The sequence below is a fragment of the Canis aureus genome, chromosome 22, assembly GCF_053574225.1.
Source record: "Canis aureus isolate CA01 chromosome 22, VMU_Caureus_v.1.0, whole genome shotgun sequence".
Taxonomy (NCBI): domain Eukaryota; kingdom Metazoa; phylum Chordata; class Mammalia; order Carnivora; family Canidae; genus Canis; species Canis aureus.
This window is the reverse complement of record NC_135632.1, coordinates 40071183-40090915: the sequence shown is the minus strand read 5'-3', so window position 1 is coordinate 40090915 and position 19733 is coordinate 40071183. Positions and strand designations below refer to the sequence as shown.

At 46.6% G+C, this 19733-nt stretch overlaps 1 protein-coding gene across 2 annotated transcripts in view; it reads right to left on the bottom strand.

Annotated features, from left to right (window-relative positions):
- Positions 1-18945, bottom strand: part of GPD1L (glycerol-3-phosphate dehydrogenase 1 like) — a 109652-nt gene extending 90707 nt beyond the window's left edge. For both annotated transcript variants that reach the window (XM_077865553.1, XM_077865552.1), the window contains exons 1-2: positions 18790-18945; positions 5310-5487 (exon numbers count right to left, since the gene is read on the bottom strand). In XM_077865553.1, the coding sequence (XP_077721679.1) occupies positions 5310-5487; positions 18790-18836 (225 nt within the window). In that variant the 5' untranslated portion in view covers positions 18837-18945. The remainder of the gene's footprint in view (positions 1-5309; positions 5488-18789) is intronic.
- Between the last annotated feature and the right edge of the window lie 788 nt (positions 18946-19733).

Genomic DNA, 19733 nt, shown 5'->3' with positions numbered 1-19733 from the left:
CAGGGAGCCTGCTTCTCCCTCTGCCTATATCTCTACCTCTCTCCCTGTGTCTCTCATGAATAAATAAATAAAATCTTTAAAAAAAAAAGAAAGGAAAATATATAAATTCAATTTCAAACTTAGAAGATTTTATGCTTCAAAGGACAGCATCAAGAAAGTGAAAAGTTGAAGAAAAGAAAAAATACTTCTGAATTACATATCTGAAAATGGACTGGTATTCTAATATGTATTAAGAATTCCAGGGGTGGGAAAAAAAAAAAAGAATTCCAGAGGTGGGATCCCTGGGTGGCTCAGTGGTTTAGCACCTGCCTTTGGCCCAGGGCATGATCCTGGAGTCCCGGGATCGAGTCCCGCATCGGGCTCCCTGCGTGGAGCCTGCTTCTCCCTCTGCCTGTGTCTCTGCTTCTCTCTCTCTGTCTCTCATGCATAAATAAATAAAATCTTAAAAAAAAAAAAAAAAGAATTTCAGGGGTGTCTGGCTAGCTCAGTGGGAAGAGTGTGCAACTCTTGTTCAAGCCCTACATTGGGTATAGTTACTTAAAAATAAAATCTTAAGAAAAAAAAAATTCTTACCACTCAATAATAAAAAGAAAACCCAATTTTTTTAAATGGACTAAGATGGTGAATACATATTTCTCCGAGGAAGACACATAAATGTCCAATGAGCACATGAAAAGATGCTCAAATTGTTAGCCATTAGACAATGAAAGTCAAAATCACAATAAAATATCACTTCATATCCACTAGGATGGGTAGGGTCAGAAAGTTAGATAATGACAAAGACACCAGTAAGAATGTGGAGAAAGTGGAACCCCCATACACTGCTGGTGGGAATGTACAATGGTGTGTTCGATCATTTGGAAAACAGCCTGGCAGTTCCTCAAAGAGTTAGTTACCATATGATCCAGCAATTGCACTCCTAGTTACCCACTCAAAAGAACTGAAAACGTGTTCACACAAAACACCGCATACTAGTGTTCACAGCTGTATTATTCACAATAGCCAAAAAGTACAAGCAACCCAAATGTCCATCAACTGACAAATGGATAAATACAATATGATACATCCATAAAATAAAATCTTATTCAGCCATAAAAAGTGCTGACACATGCTACAACATGCAGGAACCTTGAAAGCACGATGCTAAATCAAAGCAGTCAGACAAAGAAGATCATATATTGTATGATGCCATTTATATGAAATGTCCAGAATAGGTGGACAATAGAAAGATTAGCAGTTGCTTAGGGCTGGGCAGGGGATAGAAGGATATACGAAGTAACTCCTACATGGTGTGGGGTTTCTTTTTAGGGTCATGAAAATATTCTAAAATTGATTGTGGTGATAGTGCACAACTCTGAATATACTGAAAACCACTGAACTATACACTTGAATGGGTGAATTACATGATCTATGAATCATACCTCAGTAAAGTTTTATTTTTTAAAATTTTTTAAAAAGATTTTATTTATTTATGAGATACAGAGAGAGAGAAGAGAGAGAGAGGCAGAGACACAGGAAGAGGGAGAAGCAGGCTCCATGCAGGGAGCCCGATGTGGGACTCGATTCTGTGACTCCAGGATCATGCTCTGGGCTGAAGGCAGTGCTAAACCGCTGAGCCACCCAGGCTGCCCAGTAAAGTTGTTTTAAAAAGGAGTTGGTAAGGCTCAGAAGGCAAGATGAGAAGCAATGACAACAGTATTTCACAGAAGATGCTGTGATCGTAAATCCTAGTGCTACGCTGAGGCTGGTTAAACCTGCAGCAAGCAGGCAGAGAAGCTCTCTATCTGGAGGAGGCCCCGAATAGACAGCTATAAAGCAGGATCAACAATTTTTATCCTATAATGGCAGGAAATGGGAAGTATTCTTTCCACCCAGGTTTCAGAGAAAACTGCAAACCCAGACTGCCCCAGCTTTTAGCCAACAGGTGATGACACGGTGACATCATAATTACAAGAGGTTGGGGTGGGGGTGGCGGTGGGAAGTCACGTCATAAGGATGGGCAAGAAGGTCGGTGGAAAACAGTGTAGGGGCCTCAAGGAAGAAAGACTCACAGTCTCAAGTCAGCCCACCAACCGACACGTGTCACAAGTTAACAACCCTATGTTGACGGAAATGCAGCATCTGCCTCATAACTATAAGGGTCTTATCTAACACTAATTGACTTCTTAAATGATCAAATGAGATAGCTGGAAAACTCTGAAATAAACATCAAACTAAAAGAAAATAAAACCAAAACAAAGCCCCAGCTTTTAAAACAAAATGCTTAATAGAAAGCTAAATATATATAGACCACCTCATTTACTCTTTGCAAAGTCCCTAAGCATAATAAGGCACTGAACACAAGCTCACTCAGCAAGCATGCAAGCCCAGGCCCTGACACCCAGGCGAGTCCTCCACCACCACACTTCACCATCGCTCGACTTTATTGTGCAATATTTTCTACAAACAGTTCAAAACTATAAAGAGTAGAGAGGGAAAAAACACCTGTGTACCTTCCACCAGCTTAAGAAATAAACCTTTCCGACTCCTAGGTATCTTCTGCCAAGCACTGGCAAGGATGTGGGACAACATGAACCCTCAGACACGCGGGCAGAGCATAGACTGTATAACCGCTTTGGGAACCAGTGATGTGGTGTAGTGACATTACAGCTGTGAGTTCTCGGTGACCCTGTGATTCCACCCCTACAACACCTGGAAACCGTGCAAATGTCCCTCCCAGAGAATGGACACATTCACTTCCATGCACCTACGAGGCTTCAGACATCAACAGAGTCCTGGGAGTGGATGGTTCCTCCTTTCTCTCCTCACTCTGTGGGCAGGTGATGGGATCAGTCAGTGTGGGGACTGGGCTCTGAGTGGCAATGGCTTTTGACTCTTCCATGTCAATTCTGGTTTGTTTCTTTGTTTGAAGATTATTTATTTGAGAGAGAGAGAGCATAAGGAGAAGCAGAAGGAGAAGGAGAGGGAGAAAGAGACTCCCTGTTAAGCAGGGAGCCCCCCCTCCCCCAGGGCTTAATCCCAGGACCCAGAGATCATGACCCAAGGTGAAGGCAGACACTTGACCAACTAAGCCACCTAGGAACCCCTGGGTCCTTCTCTCTATGTCAATTCTTTCCCTTCCTTCTTCCCTCTTGGCCCCTGCTTCCAGCACAAGCTTTGGCTTTACAGAACCACTTGACAGGTTCCCCTCCCCCCAAATCCCCTGAGCACTGCACCAGGAACTATGGAAGAAAGAAAACCAGAAAGTCAGGTTCACACACTTGGGGCAGGTGGGGGTGAACAGGTTGGCACAAAGTAGAGTGGAAGGAACATATTAACAAAGTATGTGATTTACAGAAGGGAAGGAACCATTGATTCCAACAAGAATGAGAAGTGAAACCTGGGAATTTCCTACTCCAAACATGGGTCAAAGATGACCTTAGAAGCCTTCTATTGCAGTGGAAGTAGCTGTTCCCTTTGTTCCTCCCATCGGATATTTGGACAAGGTAACTTCTAAGCTCAGAACCGTAGGGAGCCTTTCTCTCCCCACCCACAACACCAAGAATAGCTGCATAGAAATGCTGCCTGACCCTGTGCGGTGACCCAGTGATCAATGTCCAGAAGACAATGGATTCAATGGGAAGAGCCCACCAAGAATCACGTTCAAACCCTAGCCCCTAGCTATGAGACCCTGGGCAAGTTCATTAACTTCTCTGAGCCTTGGTTTCTCATAAAATCAGAACTATTGTCATAATAGAAAAGCTAATAATATCAACCTAAGAGGGTTCTTGAGAACATTACAAGAGATAAAATATGTGGACTACTTAGAACAGTGCTTGACACTATTGAATACTGTAACCAAAAACCAAACAGCAATCTCCAGTGAGCAAGGTCTTTGCAAATCCAGACTTCCTGGCATTTATCAGTTTACGAATCTGTCTTCCTTGCTGGACTCCTTGAGGGAAGCAACATCATCTTATTCCTCTTCCTGTCTCTGGCAACCAACACTGTGCTTTGCATGCACTGTACACACTCATAAAGGTTGATAAGTGAATATATGCAGGGATGAGTGTTTTCATTAACAAAGAAGATGAGTCTGCCAGTTAACCAGGGAATTAGGCAGTCATAATGGTCTGGTCTTCAAACAGACTTACAGAAAGCCACCCAGGGGTGAATCTGGCAGCAGAAGCTCCCAAATTCCACTCAGACAAACAGCATGGTACACTCCTTTGGTTCCTCTGGCTTGTTTCTTCCTCCCCCTATCTATTGCAAGTCACTGGAATGAGGCCAGGCAATTATCTGTATTTTTCCCTCTCAGACCTAATAAGCTTACATTTTAAACTGTCAGTCTTACAATTTTCTATTTTCTCCAATCTCCTTCTGTAATTCAGGCCTTGACCCTGATTTTAATTACAGACCAGTGCATTAGCTGTCCTTGTGTGGAGTTCAAAGTCCATGCACTTAGAAAGGGAATATCAGACTAGGAGTCCAACAAGCAGCCAACGGCAAAGCTGTTAGTTCCAGCTTTGACGGGACCAGCACTTTGAACGCCAAGAAAGTAGCCTGTCATGGGTTGAACTGTGTGCCTCTCCTCACACCGACCCCACACCTAATTCATATGTTGAAGTCCTAACCCTAGTACCTTGGAATATGATTGTATTTGGAGCCAGGATCTTCAGAGGTAATTACGTTAAAGTAAGGACATTAGGGTAGGCCCTAATTCAACATGACTTGTGGCCATATAAGAAGAGGAGACTGGGGACCTGCGTGGCTCAGTCAGTTAAACATCTGCCGTTAGCTCAGGTCATGATCTTTGGGTCCTGGGGTTGAGCCCTGCCTTGGGCTCCCTGTTTAGCGGAGAGCCTGCTTCTCCCCCTCCCTCTGCTGTTCCCGCCAGCTTGTGTGCACTCTCTCTCTCAAATGAATAAATAAAACCTTTAACAAAAAAAGGGGGGGGGGAAGGAGAAGAGATTAGGACACAGACATACAGGAAGAAGACGGCCGTCTACAAGTCAGAGAGAGAGCCTCAGAAGAAACCAAACCTGCCAACACTCTTATCTTGGACTGGAAGACTCTGGAATTGGGAGAAAATAAACCTCTGTTGTCTAAGCCACCTGTTCGATTGCACTTTGTTACGCCAGCCTAGCAAACTGATACAAACCCTATCCTCAGAGTCAGGAAAACCAAAGCTGACTAAGCAAAGAAGTTGGTAGTAGAAAGGGATGAAGGATGAGGTAAGTAGCTTTCCCATGTCCCCAAGCCCAAGAGCTAACTCAGCCAAGCCCAACTTTCAGAATGAACCAAAAGTACTTTCCGTCCCACAGTCTTACCACATTTTCTGGCAGCTTGTGTCCAGGGAGATACTTTACATTTTCATGGTCATTATTTATGATGTCTGTCAGTTTTCTCCCATTAACCGTTTCTTCAAAGACCCACATCTTAACTGTGGAGGCAAACTTCGTAAGTTTCTTGACATTATTACCAATTATTTTTGCAACAGCTGAACCCCTATGAAAGAAACAGTGGAGAAGAAAAAAAAATTAAACTCACTTGGGCAAAAGGGAAAAAAACCATTCGATTGTAGTTCAGAAGAATCACGTTCTGATTCTGATTCAGGAAATGGGATTTTTTTTTTTTTTTTTTGGATTTAAAACTTCAGATGGGATGTCGTATCAGCCACAAGCCACTTGAAGCTCAGTTGTTTGTACCTGGAAAGACCCAACCCCCAACCCCACCCCACCGCCCTGTGACCAGGAAAGCCCCGGAATTTGGTACAAGGTCAAAAACAAAACACCACCCCCTTGAAACTAATAAACATCAACCAATCTTGGAAGAGAGCATCACAGGCAGAAGAGAAACCCACCTAAAAAGATGACATAAAACATAAAAACACTTGGCAGGGACTCTAAACCTCTGAGGCAACCAGGCTATATTTCAAATCCATCGCAGAGATTAAAATGTAGCTACCGCAGAGTAAACTGTGTTCAGGTGAACTGCAAGGGGCCCAAGTTGCAGTCATAATGGGAAGACAAGAACCTGAGTGAATTCCAGAAAAGGAGCAGAGCGAGAGGGCACAGGGCTCGGCTGCCTGGGTATTAGGTGCCCCCAGCAGACATGCACCCAGAAGGCTGCTAGCCCCCCAGCAAGCTCCCTTTTTCTTCTGTATCTCTAGTCACCAAACACATTCTGGTAACTAATTAGTATCCCATAGGTTTTGCTACAGGGGAAGAGAAGGCACTCCAGCTAGTTAAGGCCAGGCCTCTGGACAAGGGCCGTGGGTCTGGGGCTGGTGGCCTCCACAGCAGAGGTGTTCCTGGACAGCCCGGGCACCTGTGCCCATCTCACGCGCGCTGAGTGCACAGTGGGCCACGGGCTGCTGATTGGGCCCGGGTGACTCTGAATGGAGAAATACTTTGTTTCTTATACAACTTTCCTGGTGTGGGAAGGAATTCCTCTTACCTTATTCACCTCTGAGTAGGTGATAAGGTTTTAAAAGCAAACAACACATTGTCTTTTCCCTACTGGATCACTGGCACAGTGGGCACTTGGTAAGTATTTGATAACTGAGATAAATGAATGAATGGGTGATTGAACAAAGTTATTGATGAAACCGAGGAGGAGGCAGGACAAGGTCCCTGATGACCTCACATGTAATGTAACGGGAGTTTCCCCCTTGATTTTTGTCATGTCATTTTCAGCACCAATGAATCCCAAAGGATGCACAGCAAGGCCTAATGGACTTAATGTTTAACAGTTTCAATATTCATTTGAATTTTCTGAACTAATTCATTTCAGCAGATGCTATGGGTTTGCCTTTGGTTGCAGATGCTTGGCTTCCCCAACAGGAGTTTGTAAAAGGAGAAGCAAATATGTTCTGGTAAGATCCCAGGAAGGGATCTGGTGGTTCTGGCTTATTTTCCTGCTTGTTTTACTGGATTTGAATTCCTAGTGCCTAAAAGCCCCACCCTCCTTATTTTGCTCACTTCTCCCAAAGCCAAGGAGCACAGGGAGCCTTGGCTGTTACCTCCCTGGGAGTCCATGAGCAGTTATCTCCCAGATTAGAATGAAGGGGATAGTGATCCTGGGGACAATCTTGGCTCTCTTCTTCTTTTTTTTCCTTTAAGATTTTATTTAAGAGAGAGAGAGGGCACAAGCAGTGGTGGGTGAGGAGGAGCAGAGGAAGAGGGAAAAGCAGACTCCCTGCAGACCAGGAAGCCCAATGTGGGGCTTGATCCCAAGACCCAGAGATCATGACCTGAGCCTGAGCTGAAGTCAGACGCTTAGCAGACTCTTAACCCACTGAGCCACCCAGGCGCCTATCCTGGCCTCTCTTCTACAAGGTGACAGAACTGGATGAATAGGTATTTAGCTAACAAACTGTCCTGCTGGCATAGAATAAAAGTTTCACGGGTAAAGCCACAGAGCTTTGATACATACAACAGTACAATAGCTTATGCTATTCTTTTGTGAGGTGGGACACCACCAAAGTTCTGGACCGTGGAGCAGAACAGCAGTTCTCAACACTGGCTGCACGTTAGTCCCTGCAGAGCTTTAGAAAACTATAGATGCCCGATCCTACTCTAGAGGTACAGATTTCATTGGTCTGTGGTATGGCGTGGGACTCAGGATTTTTAAAGCTCCCAGGTAATCTAATTTACAGCCAAAGTTGAGAACCACTAGCTTAGTTTATCCATTTATCTCAGGAAAGGGATTAGGATTGAGGAAAGAAGGATGGAATTTTTTTTTAAAGATCTTTTTAAAAAGATGTATTTATTTATTTATTAATGATAGACACAGAGAGAGAAAGAGAGAGGTAGAGACACAGGAGGAGGGAGAAGCAGGCTCCATGCCGGGAGCCTGACGCGGGACTCGATCCCAGGACTCAGGATCGTGCCCTGGGCCAAAGACAGGCGCCAAACCACGGAGCCACCCAGGGATCCCCTTTTTTTAAGATTTTATATATTTACTTGAGAGAGAGAGAGAGAGCATGGGGGGGTGGTGGCAGAAAGAGAGGGAAAGCAGACCCTCCACTGAGCCAGGAGCCTGAGAGACAGGGCACTTGATTCTAGGACCCTGAGATCATGATCTGAGCCAAATGCTGAGATGATAACCAACTGAGCTAGCTGCCCAGGCACCCCGAGAAGCATGGAATTTAACTCAAGGACAAATCTAGCAAGGACAAGAACAAAAAGATTCTAGTGCCTACAAGGCCTTGTCTTGTTCTTTTTTTTTTTTTTTTTTTTATATGTCTTGTTCTTTATAAATAACTTTACATAGGAATTCTGAGTTTTTTGGGCTCAGGACTTAAAACACTGTATTTTATTGTTTTAATCTCTTTTACAACCTAGTGCAATCTCCATGTTGAACCAAACATTTTCTTTCCTGCCCACCTTTTTTCTGTGTTGTTTATTAAACCTCTAAAAGTGTAATCAACCTCAACAATTAATAAAGGCCATATATGAGAAACCCACAGCTGACAGGACACTGAGTGTTCTTAACACCAAGAATGTGAGACTGGGGCAGGCAGGAACTTTTTATTTTAGGAAATAAATGTTTATTTAAATGTTATTTTTATTTATTATTAACTTTTTAATTTTTTTTTTAACTTTTTAATTTTAAATTCTTATCAAAGATGTTTATTACTTTGATTTGTGGTGTTTTTTTCCTGGGTATATTCATATCTCCAAACCCATCAAACTGTATACATTGAATATGTCCAGTGGTTTCTGTATATCAATTATACTTTGAGAAAAGCTGTTTTGGTTTTTTTTAAAAGAAGTATATAATCCACACCCCAAACTCCTTTGTGGCTTTGAAATGAGCACTCTACTTGTGCTCATTACATGTGTTACTACTTCTGACCAATGTGAAGAAACAGGATCAGAGAGAGCAAACCAAGTGTTTTGGAAGAACTTAAATGTTTTGAAGGGACTAGAGGCTTGTAAGTGGCATACCCTGTTTCAAAAAAAAAAAAAAAAAAAAAAAAGTGACTGGCCTGCAGAGAGCCAGTCCCCAAACACTCACAGCTATTAGAATTGAGATTAAAATAAGTGTTGGCTACAGTCCATGCAGGCAGTTCTGTGTGGCTTGGTTGTGATTGGGGCTGGGTTGCCAGACACACTGGTGGAGCTCTCCACATCTCAGGGATCTTGTACCATTGCACGAGCAGAGTCAGGCATGGACCTTTCACTGTCAGGATCAAGGGCATGAGCAGCCATTTCCACGCTTGGCCCAGCTCATCTATCTAATAAATGACAGATGGGACAGTGATCTTTAAGGTCCTTTCCAGGTCTATGATTGAGTCCAGTGTATTCCAGAGTGAGAAATGGGTACCAAGGATATCCCCAATGGCTGAGTGCTACCCACACACACGGCACCAAAGGACATTGACTCCCTTATTCCCTTTCAACTCCCATGGCCTTCTGAGGGAGTGCAGAATGTCTCATTTGAGTGCTACTGTGTTGTTACCATCTCTCCAGCATGTGCTCATTTCCCCTCTTCATGAAGTCTCTAAGTACCTCAGACACTGAGCCTTGGCAGGTAGCAGTATTTGGCAAGAATTCTGTAACACTGTTTTGTTTTCATCCTACTGGTTGTTATCTCCAACATAGGATGTTTATGGTAGTGATAGAAAGTTTTCTTATAAAGTCAACTTTTAAACAAAGTTTAACAAGCAAATAATAACCCAAATATGAAGCAGAGCCAAAAGTCATCATGGCGGAGCCTACAAGATGGAGGTTTAATCCTGCCCAAACTTTTGACCTTGTCGATTAAGACACCGAGGATCAGAGTCACTCTGAACTTGTGCCACACAACCAGGTAGTAGCAGAACTGGGCAAGGGACTCGGGTCTGCTCATGGCTAGTCCTGAATCTTTACACAGATATATAAAATCACATTTCCCATGAAATCATATAGACTGATTTGCAACTTCTATAATGCTATGCAAATGAAGTTCAGAAGGGACATGGAGATGTCACGTTCCAGTGCCAGCTATATACTGGGGCTTGATTTAAGATCTCCTTTCATCTTTACTGCAGCCCCAAGAGAGGTACACATTATCCCCTTTAACTTCACAGATGAAGAAGCTGAGTCTCACAAGTGTCACCCAAGTCATGTTCCCATTAGCACCCAGCAGTTCTGACCCAGATCTGTTTCCAAAGCCCACACTTCCCGCAATTTTGTGTTTGCCCTCACACAGAGTAGAATCATTTGTGGAAAATGCATGCTGAACACCCATCACACATAGATACTGCTGAGCACTGGGTGATACAGGGAACAGAGTACACAAGTCCACACCCTCGTGGGGCCTGGAAAGTGAGGTTGCTCCAGCAAGCTTATAACTGTGCCATGAGCCGAGGACATGGTGACACTCAATCATGTCAGGTCCAGGAGAGCCCAGAGGAAGTGCAACTATGGCCGAACTCTGAAGATTGAAAGGGTGTCACCTGGGGGAGGGAGTGGAGTACCTTCCAGCCCTGGAGCAAAGGTGCAGGAACAGGTAGGGCCTGGAGATTATTTGCTTTTATCAGAAGCCAACACTTCTAGGGAGGGGAGGCCAAGGGGGAGGGAGGAGGAGGGAGAAGGTAAAGGGGAGGGAGGAGGGGTGAGGTGAAGGGAAGGAGAGGGAGGGAAGGAGGGAGAGGATGGGACTGCAGAGGAAGAGAGAAAGCGAAGAGGACAGGGGCAGGGTCCAGGCCTGAGAGGGGTAGACCTACCAGGTGTCTGGCACTGGTTTTTGTTGCTGTTTTCCTTGAAATATCATAGACATATAACATTGTGTAAGTTTAAGATGTACAACTTGTTGATTTGATACATTTATATACTGCAGTATGAGTACCACCACAGCACTCCTTTAAATATCTTACCATTTTACCTGTTTCATGCCTCAGCAATCCTTTGAGGCAGGTTTTATCATCATCATCATCATCATCATTTACATATATTATATACAATATCCATCTATTATCCTCATTTTTAAGGGGGGGGTGGGAGGGGCAGAGGGAGCTGGGAGAGAATCTTCAGCAGGTTCCACGCCCAGCATGGAGCCTGACATGGGGCTCAATCTCCCTGAGCTCAAGAACTGAGATGAAATCAACTCAGACATTCAATCGACTGAGCCACCCCCGGTGCCTCTCTTATTCTCATCTTGTACATGAAGAAACTGAAGCCCAGAGACCACACAGGTGGTTAGTAGAGGACCAGAGAGTCACACTGCACACCATGTCTTTAACACTCTGCTGTCCCTCCCTGGGTCCCAGCTGTATGGACAACACCCTCCTGGGGGTCCTAACCTTCAGCCTGGCATACCTCCACCCCTTCCCCCTTGGCATTCACCCTCCTGCCTTCTTGCCCCTTCCTCTCTAAAAGGGTATGATATTTTCATCAGGCTGGGGATGTGCTGCATCAGCCAAGGAAGGGTCACCTACCAAGCCAGGTGTGATCCCGACAGAATTCTGGTGGCCCATGCTCCCCCAGAGACTGCAGAATCTTTCTGGGACAGAAAGGACACTATAAATACCTCCTACTGTTTACAGAGAAAACTAAGTGAGGGGAATTAGCAAGGGTTTGGCCAGATTTTCCTCATTCCATGCCCCAGTCTCTTCCAGAGCTGATCCTAACTGTGGAGCCAAGGGAAGAGGGTGGTCAATTTTGTTTTAAATACCATCTACACTTTTTTTACTCATAAAAGCAACACATGGACGATGAAAAGGCAATTATGAATAATCTCACCACCCAGGGAGAACCACTGTTAACATTTTGTGTAATTCTTTGCATTAAAGGGCTTTTAAAGTACAATCAAATGCCAGAGTATTAGATGCAAATGTGAAAAATGCAGTATTTTAAATACAGATGCCACTCGGTGAATGTTTATTTGATCTCCGGATCGGGAAGCTTTCTAAGCTTAAAATCAAAGGAAGAAACCAGAGGGAAAAAAAGATCAATGTGCCCAACTTCACAAAGAAAAGGAGGGGTAGAAGATGAATAAGGCCTTTCTACTGATCAAAATTCAAAGGGCACAAGACAAAGCTTATGACAGAATGTTACAGTGAACAAAAAAACAAGATGCAAAACTGTTCATGCCACATGACATGCGATTAACAATTAACGAAAGACATACCAACTCACACCCATTAGGATGGTTACTACAGGGGAAAAAAAAACCCAAACAAACGAAAGGGGAAAATGATCAGTGTTAGTGAGGGTGTGCAGAAATTGGAACCCTTGGGCACTATCGGCAGGCATGTAAAGTGGTGCAGCTGTCATGGAAAGCTATACAGTGGTTTCTCAAAAAAACTGAAAATAGAATTACCTGTATGATCTGACGATTCCACTTCAGAGTATGGACCCAACAGAATGGAAAGCCAGGACTCAGATGTTCGGACACCCATAGTCACAGCAGCATGACAGAGGTCCCCCTCACCTGTCATTTCTGTCTTCCGTGGTTTCACTTACCACACCCCTCAAATGCCAGGTCTCAATCCCTGCACCATTCACCTCACTTCAGCCCATGATGTCACCAGCTGACCATCTCACATCATCACAAGAACGGGGAGTACAGTACAATTAGGTATTTTGGGAGTGATGAACCACATTCACATAACTTCAAATATAGTATATTGTTATAACTGTTCTATTTTATTATTAGTTATTATTGTTAATCTCTTACTGTGCCTAAGTTATAAATAAACTTTATCATAGGTACATATGTATTTTTAAAAACCCACAGTCTTTATAAGGTTCTGTACTATATGCGATTCCAGGCATCTACCGAGGGTTTTGGAATATATTCCCAGTGGGCAAGGAGAACCACTGTATTTGCAAAAGCTAAAAGGTAAAAGAAACCTAATTCTAGGTAATTCTCTCTTGCTGTTGGAATCCAGCCACCAAATGGAGAAGTCCAAACTAGCATGCTGACAAATGAGAGACACGTAGTCCAGTCACCATCAGCCTGGCAAAAACCTGCCCACTGCCAGATTCACAAAGAATGTTACCCAGGACCAAGAGTCCCAGCTAACTCAACACAGGACCTCAGCCTTTTGAGTGAGGCCAGGCCAGACCAGCAGAAGACCCTCCCAGCTTAGTTCAGATTGCTGATCCCCAGAATCACTGATTACCGTTTGAAGCCATTAAGTTTCGGGGGACATGGTTAGGCAGCAACAGAAAACTGATTCAGTTCCCAGCTCCCAAATGTGGAAGGGACTGAGCCCCAGAGGAGAATGACAGCAAAGTGCCACTAGTATAACTTGAAGAGAACCCAGATAACTTCTGGCATGCTGAACTCAATTTGTAAGGTCACCAAGCATGGAGGTGAGGGATGAAGAGAAGAGAGAGAAGGGAGACCTGGCTGGTGAGAACCCCCAAAACAACTTACCACCAGCAACCACTGAGAGACCTGGAGACACTATCTGGCTTGCTGTAAAGACTGAAAGGACAGGAGACTTCTCTATCCAATGGGATATCTTAGAAGAGAGTGGGCTCACCCAGGCAGTGCTCAGAGATTAAGGGGTGGAAATGCAGGTAACACTTCCTAAAATCAATCTAGCAGATTAATTGTTAGAAAAACCGCATATTTGAGTGAAAAATCTGTTACTTAATTTTTAAGTAATCTCTACACCCAGCATGGGGCTCAAACTCAACCCCGAGATCAAGAGTCACATGCTCCACCGAATGAGCCAGCCAGGCACCCCTCATTTTAGTTTTTCTTAAGTGGAATATTATTATACTAGGCTTTTGTTGGGAGGGTAAGATATTAAGATATTCAATATTTCTTTGATGATGATATTTGTCCTCAGGTAAAAGTATGCTTCTCACTGAAAATGACAAGAATTTATAGAAACATGGCCATTAGATGTAGAAGGATCTGGGCTTCAACTCCACCTTATTAACTTCTAATCTGGAAATGTTTTCTCTCCATCTTTACTTTGTCATCTAGAATAGGGAGAACAATAGAACTGCATAGGCTTGTTTGGAGGCTTAAATGAAGTAATGCACAAACCTGATATGCAGAAAATGACCACCCGAGGAGAGAGGAAATGGAAGAGAATGAAGATGACAGACATGAAAGGCTCAGGGAAGAGAACTGCGAGCTCCTGACCCACCACTACAAAAGCAGCCATGATTTGTATACAGATCTTTCTCAGCTTCCAATGGGGTTCTGTCCCAATAGACCCACTGTAAGCTTCAAATATCCTAAAACTCATTTAGTCTCCCTCACCTCCTGAACACCACGGCTTAGCCTCACTGACCTGCAACATGCCCAGAACACTTAAATGAGCCTACAGTTGGGCAAAACCATTGAACACAAAACCTATTACACAATGAAGTGTTGACTAGCTTAGGTCCTTGACTGAATGCTGCACTGAAAGTGACAAACAGAATGGCTGTCCTTGTCCCACTAGTTCACCCTCGTGATTGGTGGCTGACCCAGCGCTGCAGCTGCCACTCGGCATCGCCACGGAGGATCCACTGCATGGTGCCAGCCCAGGAGAAGATCCAGATGCACAATTCAGAATACGGTTTCTACTAAACACCTGTCGCTTTTCCACCATCATAATGTCAAAAAAGTGTAAGTTGAACCATCATGAGTTAGGGACCTTTTGTACTGAACAGGGGACAGAGGTGATAGAAATAGGTGATTAAATATCAGGGCTTTTTCTGGTTATTGGTTGCACAAACTTCTCATTCTGGTTCACAAGGGAATTCTGGATATTTTCCCAGCTCAGCTCCCACCCATCCTATCATTAAATTATCCTTCTGGGTTTTTTTGTTTTGTTTTGTTTAAAGATTTTATTTATTTATTCATGAGAGACACACAAAGGGGGGGGGGGTGGGGACAGAGACACAGACAGAGGGAGAAGCCAGCTCCATGCAGGGAGCCCAACATGGGACTCGATTCCGGGTCCCCAGGATCACACCCTGGGCCAAAGGCAGACACTAAACCGCTGAGCCACCCAGGGATCCCCTGATTGTCCTTCTGACTCCTAAAGCAGAGGTATGTCAGTGGCACCTATGGACAGGGAAGGGATTATTTCTGACCTCAGAGGAGCTAATCTATAGCCTCTGAGACGGCTTCTGAGTGCTCCATGTGGGCATGTAGCAAGAATCAACCACAGAAATTGAGGAGCACAGACAAAAGGGTGACAGAGCTGGGCTAAGGGCCACAACACAGCATTTAGATGGTTTCACCAGATCAAAAAAAGATAGTTACCCACATCCAGCTCTGGTCATCAGTGCAAAGTAGGCCAAAGCTCTCCCTGCCCTTCAGTCCAGCTGTGGGGTGACGGTGAAAACTAGGGCAAAAGGCAAACAACTCCGCATATCAGTTACACCCTTTGTCTTTTACCTTCTCTCCCCTCTCTGCCTCTGCTTCTTGGACAGACTCCAATTGGATCCATTTGGTGACTTAATGATGGTGCTGGTCAAGGTTGATCAAATAAACACAATAACAGTAGCTGATGTCTATTGAGTACTGGTCACTTTGTACTTTCCCCGGCTCATGTCATTTAATCCTAACCAAAATCCTAGACAGCAGGTACCAATATCATAACCAAATGATTCTTGAAGAAGCAGTTTGCTCAAGGCCTTACAGCTGCCAAACAGGGAATCAGGATCGAAACGCAAGGAGTGGGAATTCCTAGCCCCTCCTGCATTACTCTACCTCCAAAGGAGTTTTGGGGCTTGGACATACGTTCTCTACCACAGAAGTTTGGCTGTAAATACAGCCCTGAAGGTTTCATTGCTAGAACTGGATCTTGCCCTGTGTCTGGGTAATTTTCCCAAAGTTCTGGTAAAATAACTTTGTTTCATCTTTGGTGGAACTTATGAAGCTTTATGGGTTTGTTGTTGTTGTTTTGAGTTACGAGGGCCATGAAAAGCCATGCAAATCAGGAAGTGCCTCCTGCATCCCAGGGAGTGGGCAACATTGCAGGGCTCAGCTGGATGCACGAGGGCCCCCTCTGGCCTCCTCTCTCTGACCTGTCTGTAGGAAAGGAGGTGCCAAAGGACAGGACAAGGGCATGTTATACAACCCCTTGACTTTACTCCCGTGTCATTCCTGGCTAAAGCTCCCGGCCAAGTCAGCTAGATTCATAATCTGTATTGCAATGAATGGTCATTTACATGGGGGAGACATTCAAATGCGAGCATGACAGCCACCTTTTAGCTATGGGTTTAGATGTGACAGCACCTTATTTACACAGGCATGTTCAGCTACTTCAGAGTTCCATGTTTAAACATGGCTTAAGCAACTTCACATTCTTGAAGCAAGAACCAAATCTGGAAGGGCAGGTCCATCTCTAGGTAATATTTTAAAAATAGCAAAAGGCCAAAGTCCTGTAAGGAAAAATCTGTCCCATCTTCAGGGAATATGAGTCAGCAAGTATAGCTTCGGTGGTAGTCATTCTGATGCAGGTGGTCTTTGGACTACACTGTAAGAAACACTATTTAAAATATAACATCTAACTAACCTTGTGACAAATATTACATTCCACTTTACATTTCTGCTGATTTTATCTTCTCATGTATCTCAGCCCAGAAGGTAAATTCCTTATAGGCAGGGATTGTGCACCATTGTGCCTGTATCACTGGAAAGGCCACAGTATCTACACGGGGCAAACACTCAAAGCCTGCTGACCAGAGCTGAACACCCTCCCAGGGCCCCAGGAAACTATCCATGCTGTTGTCATTTCAGTTCCCCAATTTCTGAATCTCTCTGGGGAGGTTGTGATCCTCTCTCTAGGACTCAAGTGGCTTTGCACCCAGGGCAGTGGCAGGCGAGCAACAATGTTCCTGTCTGATCCCATAATTAATGGAGCTGGGCAGCCAGCCCAACCCATCAGGATGGCACATTTCTCAATTGCTGCGCTCTAAGGTCACTAGCCAAGTTCTACTCCATTTCCTTGGGCTGGAGTGGGCCAAGAAAACAGTCAAGTACATCAGAGTGAAGGCATGGGAAGGCAGCCAAATCCCAGGGGAGGGAGCAGGAGGTTTACTTCGTTACTCCTGCTCCAGGCTCAAATCCAGCATGGCAAAGCCGTGCTACTTCTGTACCTTGCAAATTAGGAAAAGGCTCTGTCATCTGTGGTCTGTGTCCTCTTACAGAAGAGGAAACTAATGTTAAAAGAACACGTGCTAAAGAAGTACTTTTCCAGTCCTCTGGCCAACAGGGCCGCTTATAATCACACTCAAGTGACCTTGGGATCAACTGGCAAAGGCACCCTGGAAGTCCAAATGAAGCTTTGCTGCAGAGAGGCACCCACTCCACTAAATGTTGTGGAGAACATTCTGTTGTTGGTTCAAAGAAGAAGTTTACGGGAAAGTGCCTAAGATCCTAGTATTAGCAGGGCAGAGCGGGAAAGGAATATATTTAAGCATTTGCTTGCATCAGATGGAATTCCTTCAGAAAGGCCAGAAGAAACTGAGGATACTGATGTCTCCTGGAGGACCCGTGTGCGCATAAGATATTTCATTAGGTTTTTTTGTGGGATTTTTGGCACCTTCTGGGTTTTGAATGGGACTATATTATCTAATCAAATATACTTACATTTTAAAAAATTAGTTTTCAAACATTCATTTAATTTTCGTTTAGCAAATACCAGGCACTTGGGTAGATGGGGTTCTCAAGCGCTGGAAAGGGAGGAGTGGAAACAGATAATTAAATAAATCATTACCTTGCCTGATGGAGGCAGGGGTGTGGCACAGGGAGAGGCCACAGGCCTTGATGGGATGGAAAAGCAGAAAACCTGATAAGATTTCCTCCAAGAACTTTCTGGGCCAAGTCAAAGAGTAAGACCAAGTAAGACAAGTCATCAGGATACTCCTAGCGCTGCGGCTCTCCTAGAAGTCTGAACTGTGATGAGCATCAGGCCACAGAAAAACACAAGCACTGAAAGGACACAGCTCTGAACTATTCTCCACCAATCCTTCGGATGGGGCGGGGGGGGGGGGGAGTGCACAACAATGGAAAAATAATTGAAAAACAGCAGAAGCAATATTAAATTCTGCTTCGTCCCATTCCCCTGGCCCCACGTTCCTCTGCATCCACCCAACACACCAGCGCAGCAAAGTTTGATAAAGGGAACGAAACGAACTGACATTCACAAAGCGCTTCGAAGAGCACCTGTCACAAAGTGCTTGGATAAATGCTAAACGTCAAATAAAGCCCAGCGGAGGTGCAAGCTTCGCAAATAACCCTGCAGAGCATCCCCAACGCCTCTGGGCTCCCCCGGGAGCCCGGCCTCTTGGAACTTGGGTCTCCTTCTTATCCCCAAAGCCTACTGAGGTCCCGGACGCGGCAGAAGCGGTGGCGCGACGCGCGCTCGGAGGGGCAGCGCGGGTCCCGTCCACCACCCGGGGCCGAGCGCCCTTCGGCCCGTCTCTGCTTCGGCTGCCTCGACACCGAAACCACAGTAAAAACGCTCCAGTCTGCAGCGAGTCCCCGGCCCGCGGATCCGCCGAGGCGCCCGCAGAACGCCCTCCGAATGGTGCGCAGGAGCCTCGGGCGTGGCGAGCAGGTGGCCTCCGTGCGCCCGCCGCGCGGCGACCGGGGCGCAGACAGGTGCCCGCGGACGCGCAGGACCCCGCCGCCCGCCGCCCGCCGCCCTCCGCGGACCCGGCCCGGGGCCTGCGGGCCAGTGCCTCGGCGCGGCCTCCCCGCGGCCCCGTGCCCACCCCGCCGCCAGGCCGCCCGCCCGCCTCCCCGCGCGCGGTGCCCGGTGCCCACGCTGCGGCGGGGACGCGCGGCCCTCGCCCGCCCGGCAGAGGGGCTTCCCGGGGGTGGAGCCCTCGCCGCCCGCCCGCCGCCGCTCACCAGTTCCCCGAGCCCACGATGCACACTTTCAGGGGCGCCGCTGCCATGGCCAGGACGGAACGCAGCAGCCCCGCCGCCCAGCCGGCCGCCGCCTGCCTGCCTGCCTCCGCGCGCACCGCTTTGCCCGCAGCCGCTCGCGAAGGCCCCGCCCCTCCCGCCGCTCCGCCAATGGCCGCGACCACCGCCGCCCGGGCGCCCCGGGCCGCAGCTGACAGCCTGGGAGGACCCGCCCCGCCACTCCCGAGAGCCACTGCGCACGCCCGAGCCCCGCGGGCCTCCGGGCGGGGCCCCGGCATCGGCCCGCCCCCGCCCGAGGCATGCCGGGACTTGTAGTCCGCGGCCCCGCGCCGCCGCCGCCGCCGCCGCCGCCGCGCGCCCCTGGACAGCTGCTGCCGCCGCGCCACGTGCGCACCTTGGGTGCTTGCTCTGCGGCTCCCTCGCGGCCCCCGGGCCTGCACCGCGGCGCAGCAGAGCAGGCCTGCCCCGGCTCGTCGTGGTGCCCACCCCCGCTCGCGCCCTTCTCCCCACGCGGGAGGAGCTGCCACACTGCACTTTGGAGCCAAGAGAGGATCCCAGGTTGACTCGAGTCCACTTGGCTTGGGCCAGGAAACAGTCTGGCAGCCCTTGAACTTCTTAGTGAATTTGTGTTTCCTGAGGCCTTCTGGACATAGCTGGACAGTACCTGACTTCAGGATGGACACTTTCCAGTTAGTTAAGAGAGAGGCCGGGGCTCCCGCGGCATCACACTACCCCCCCCCCCCCCCCCATTTGCTTGGCAGGATGTGCCACCTCGTTGTCTTCGGCCCAGGAGAGTTTGTGGTTCGGAGATTAGAGACTGTGCTTCTGCTTCCTGATGAATAGAACATTATTCATTCTGAGTGTCACTTTCCACCAGGCACGGTGCTAGACACTGGGAGGAGGACGAAGTGGTTTACAACGCTGGC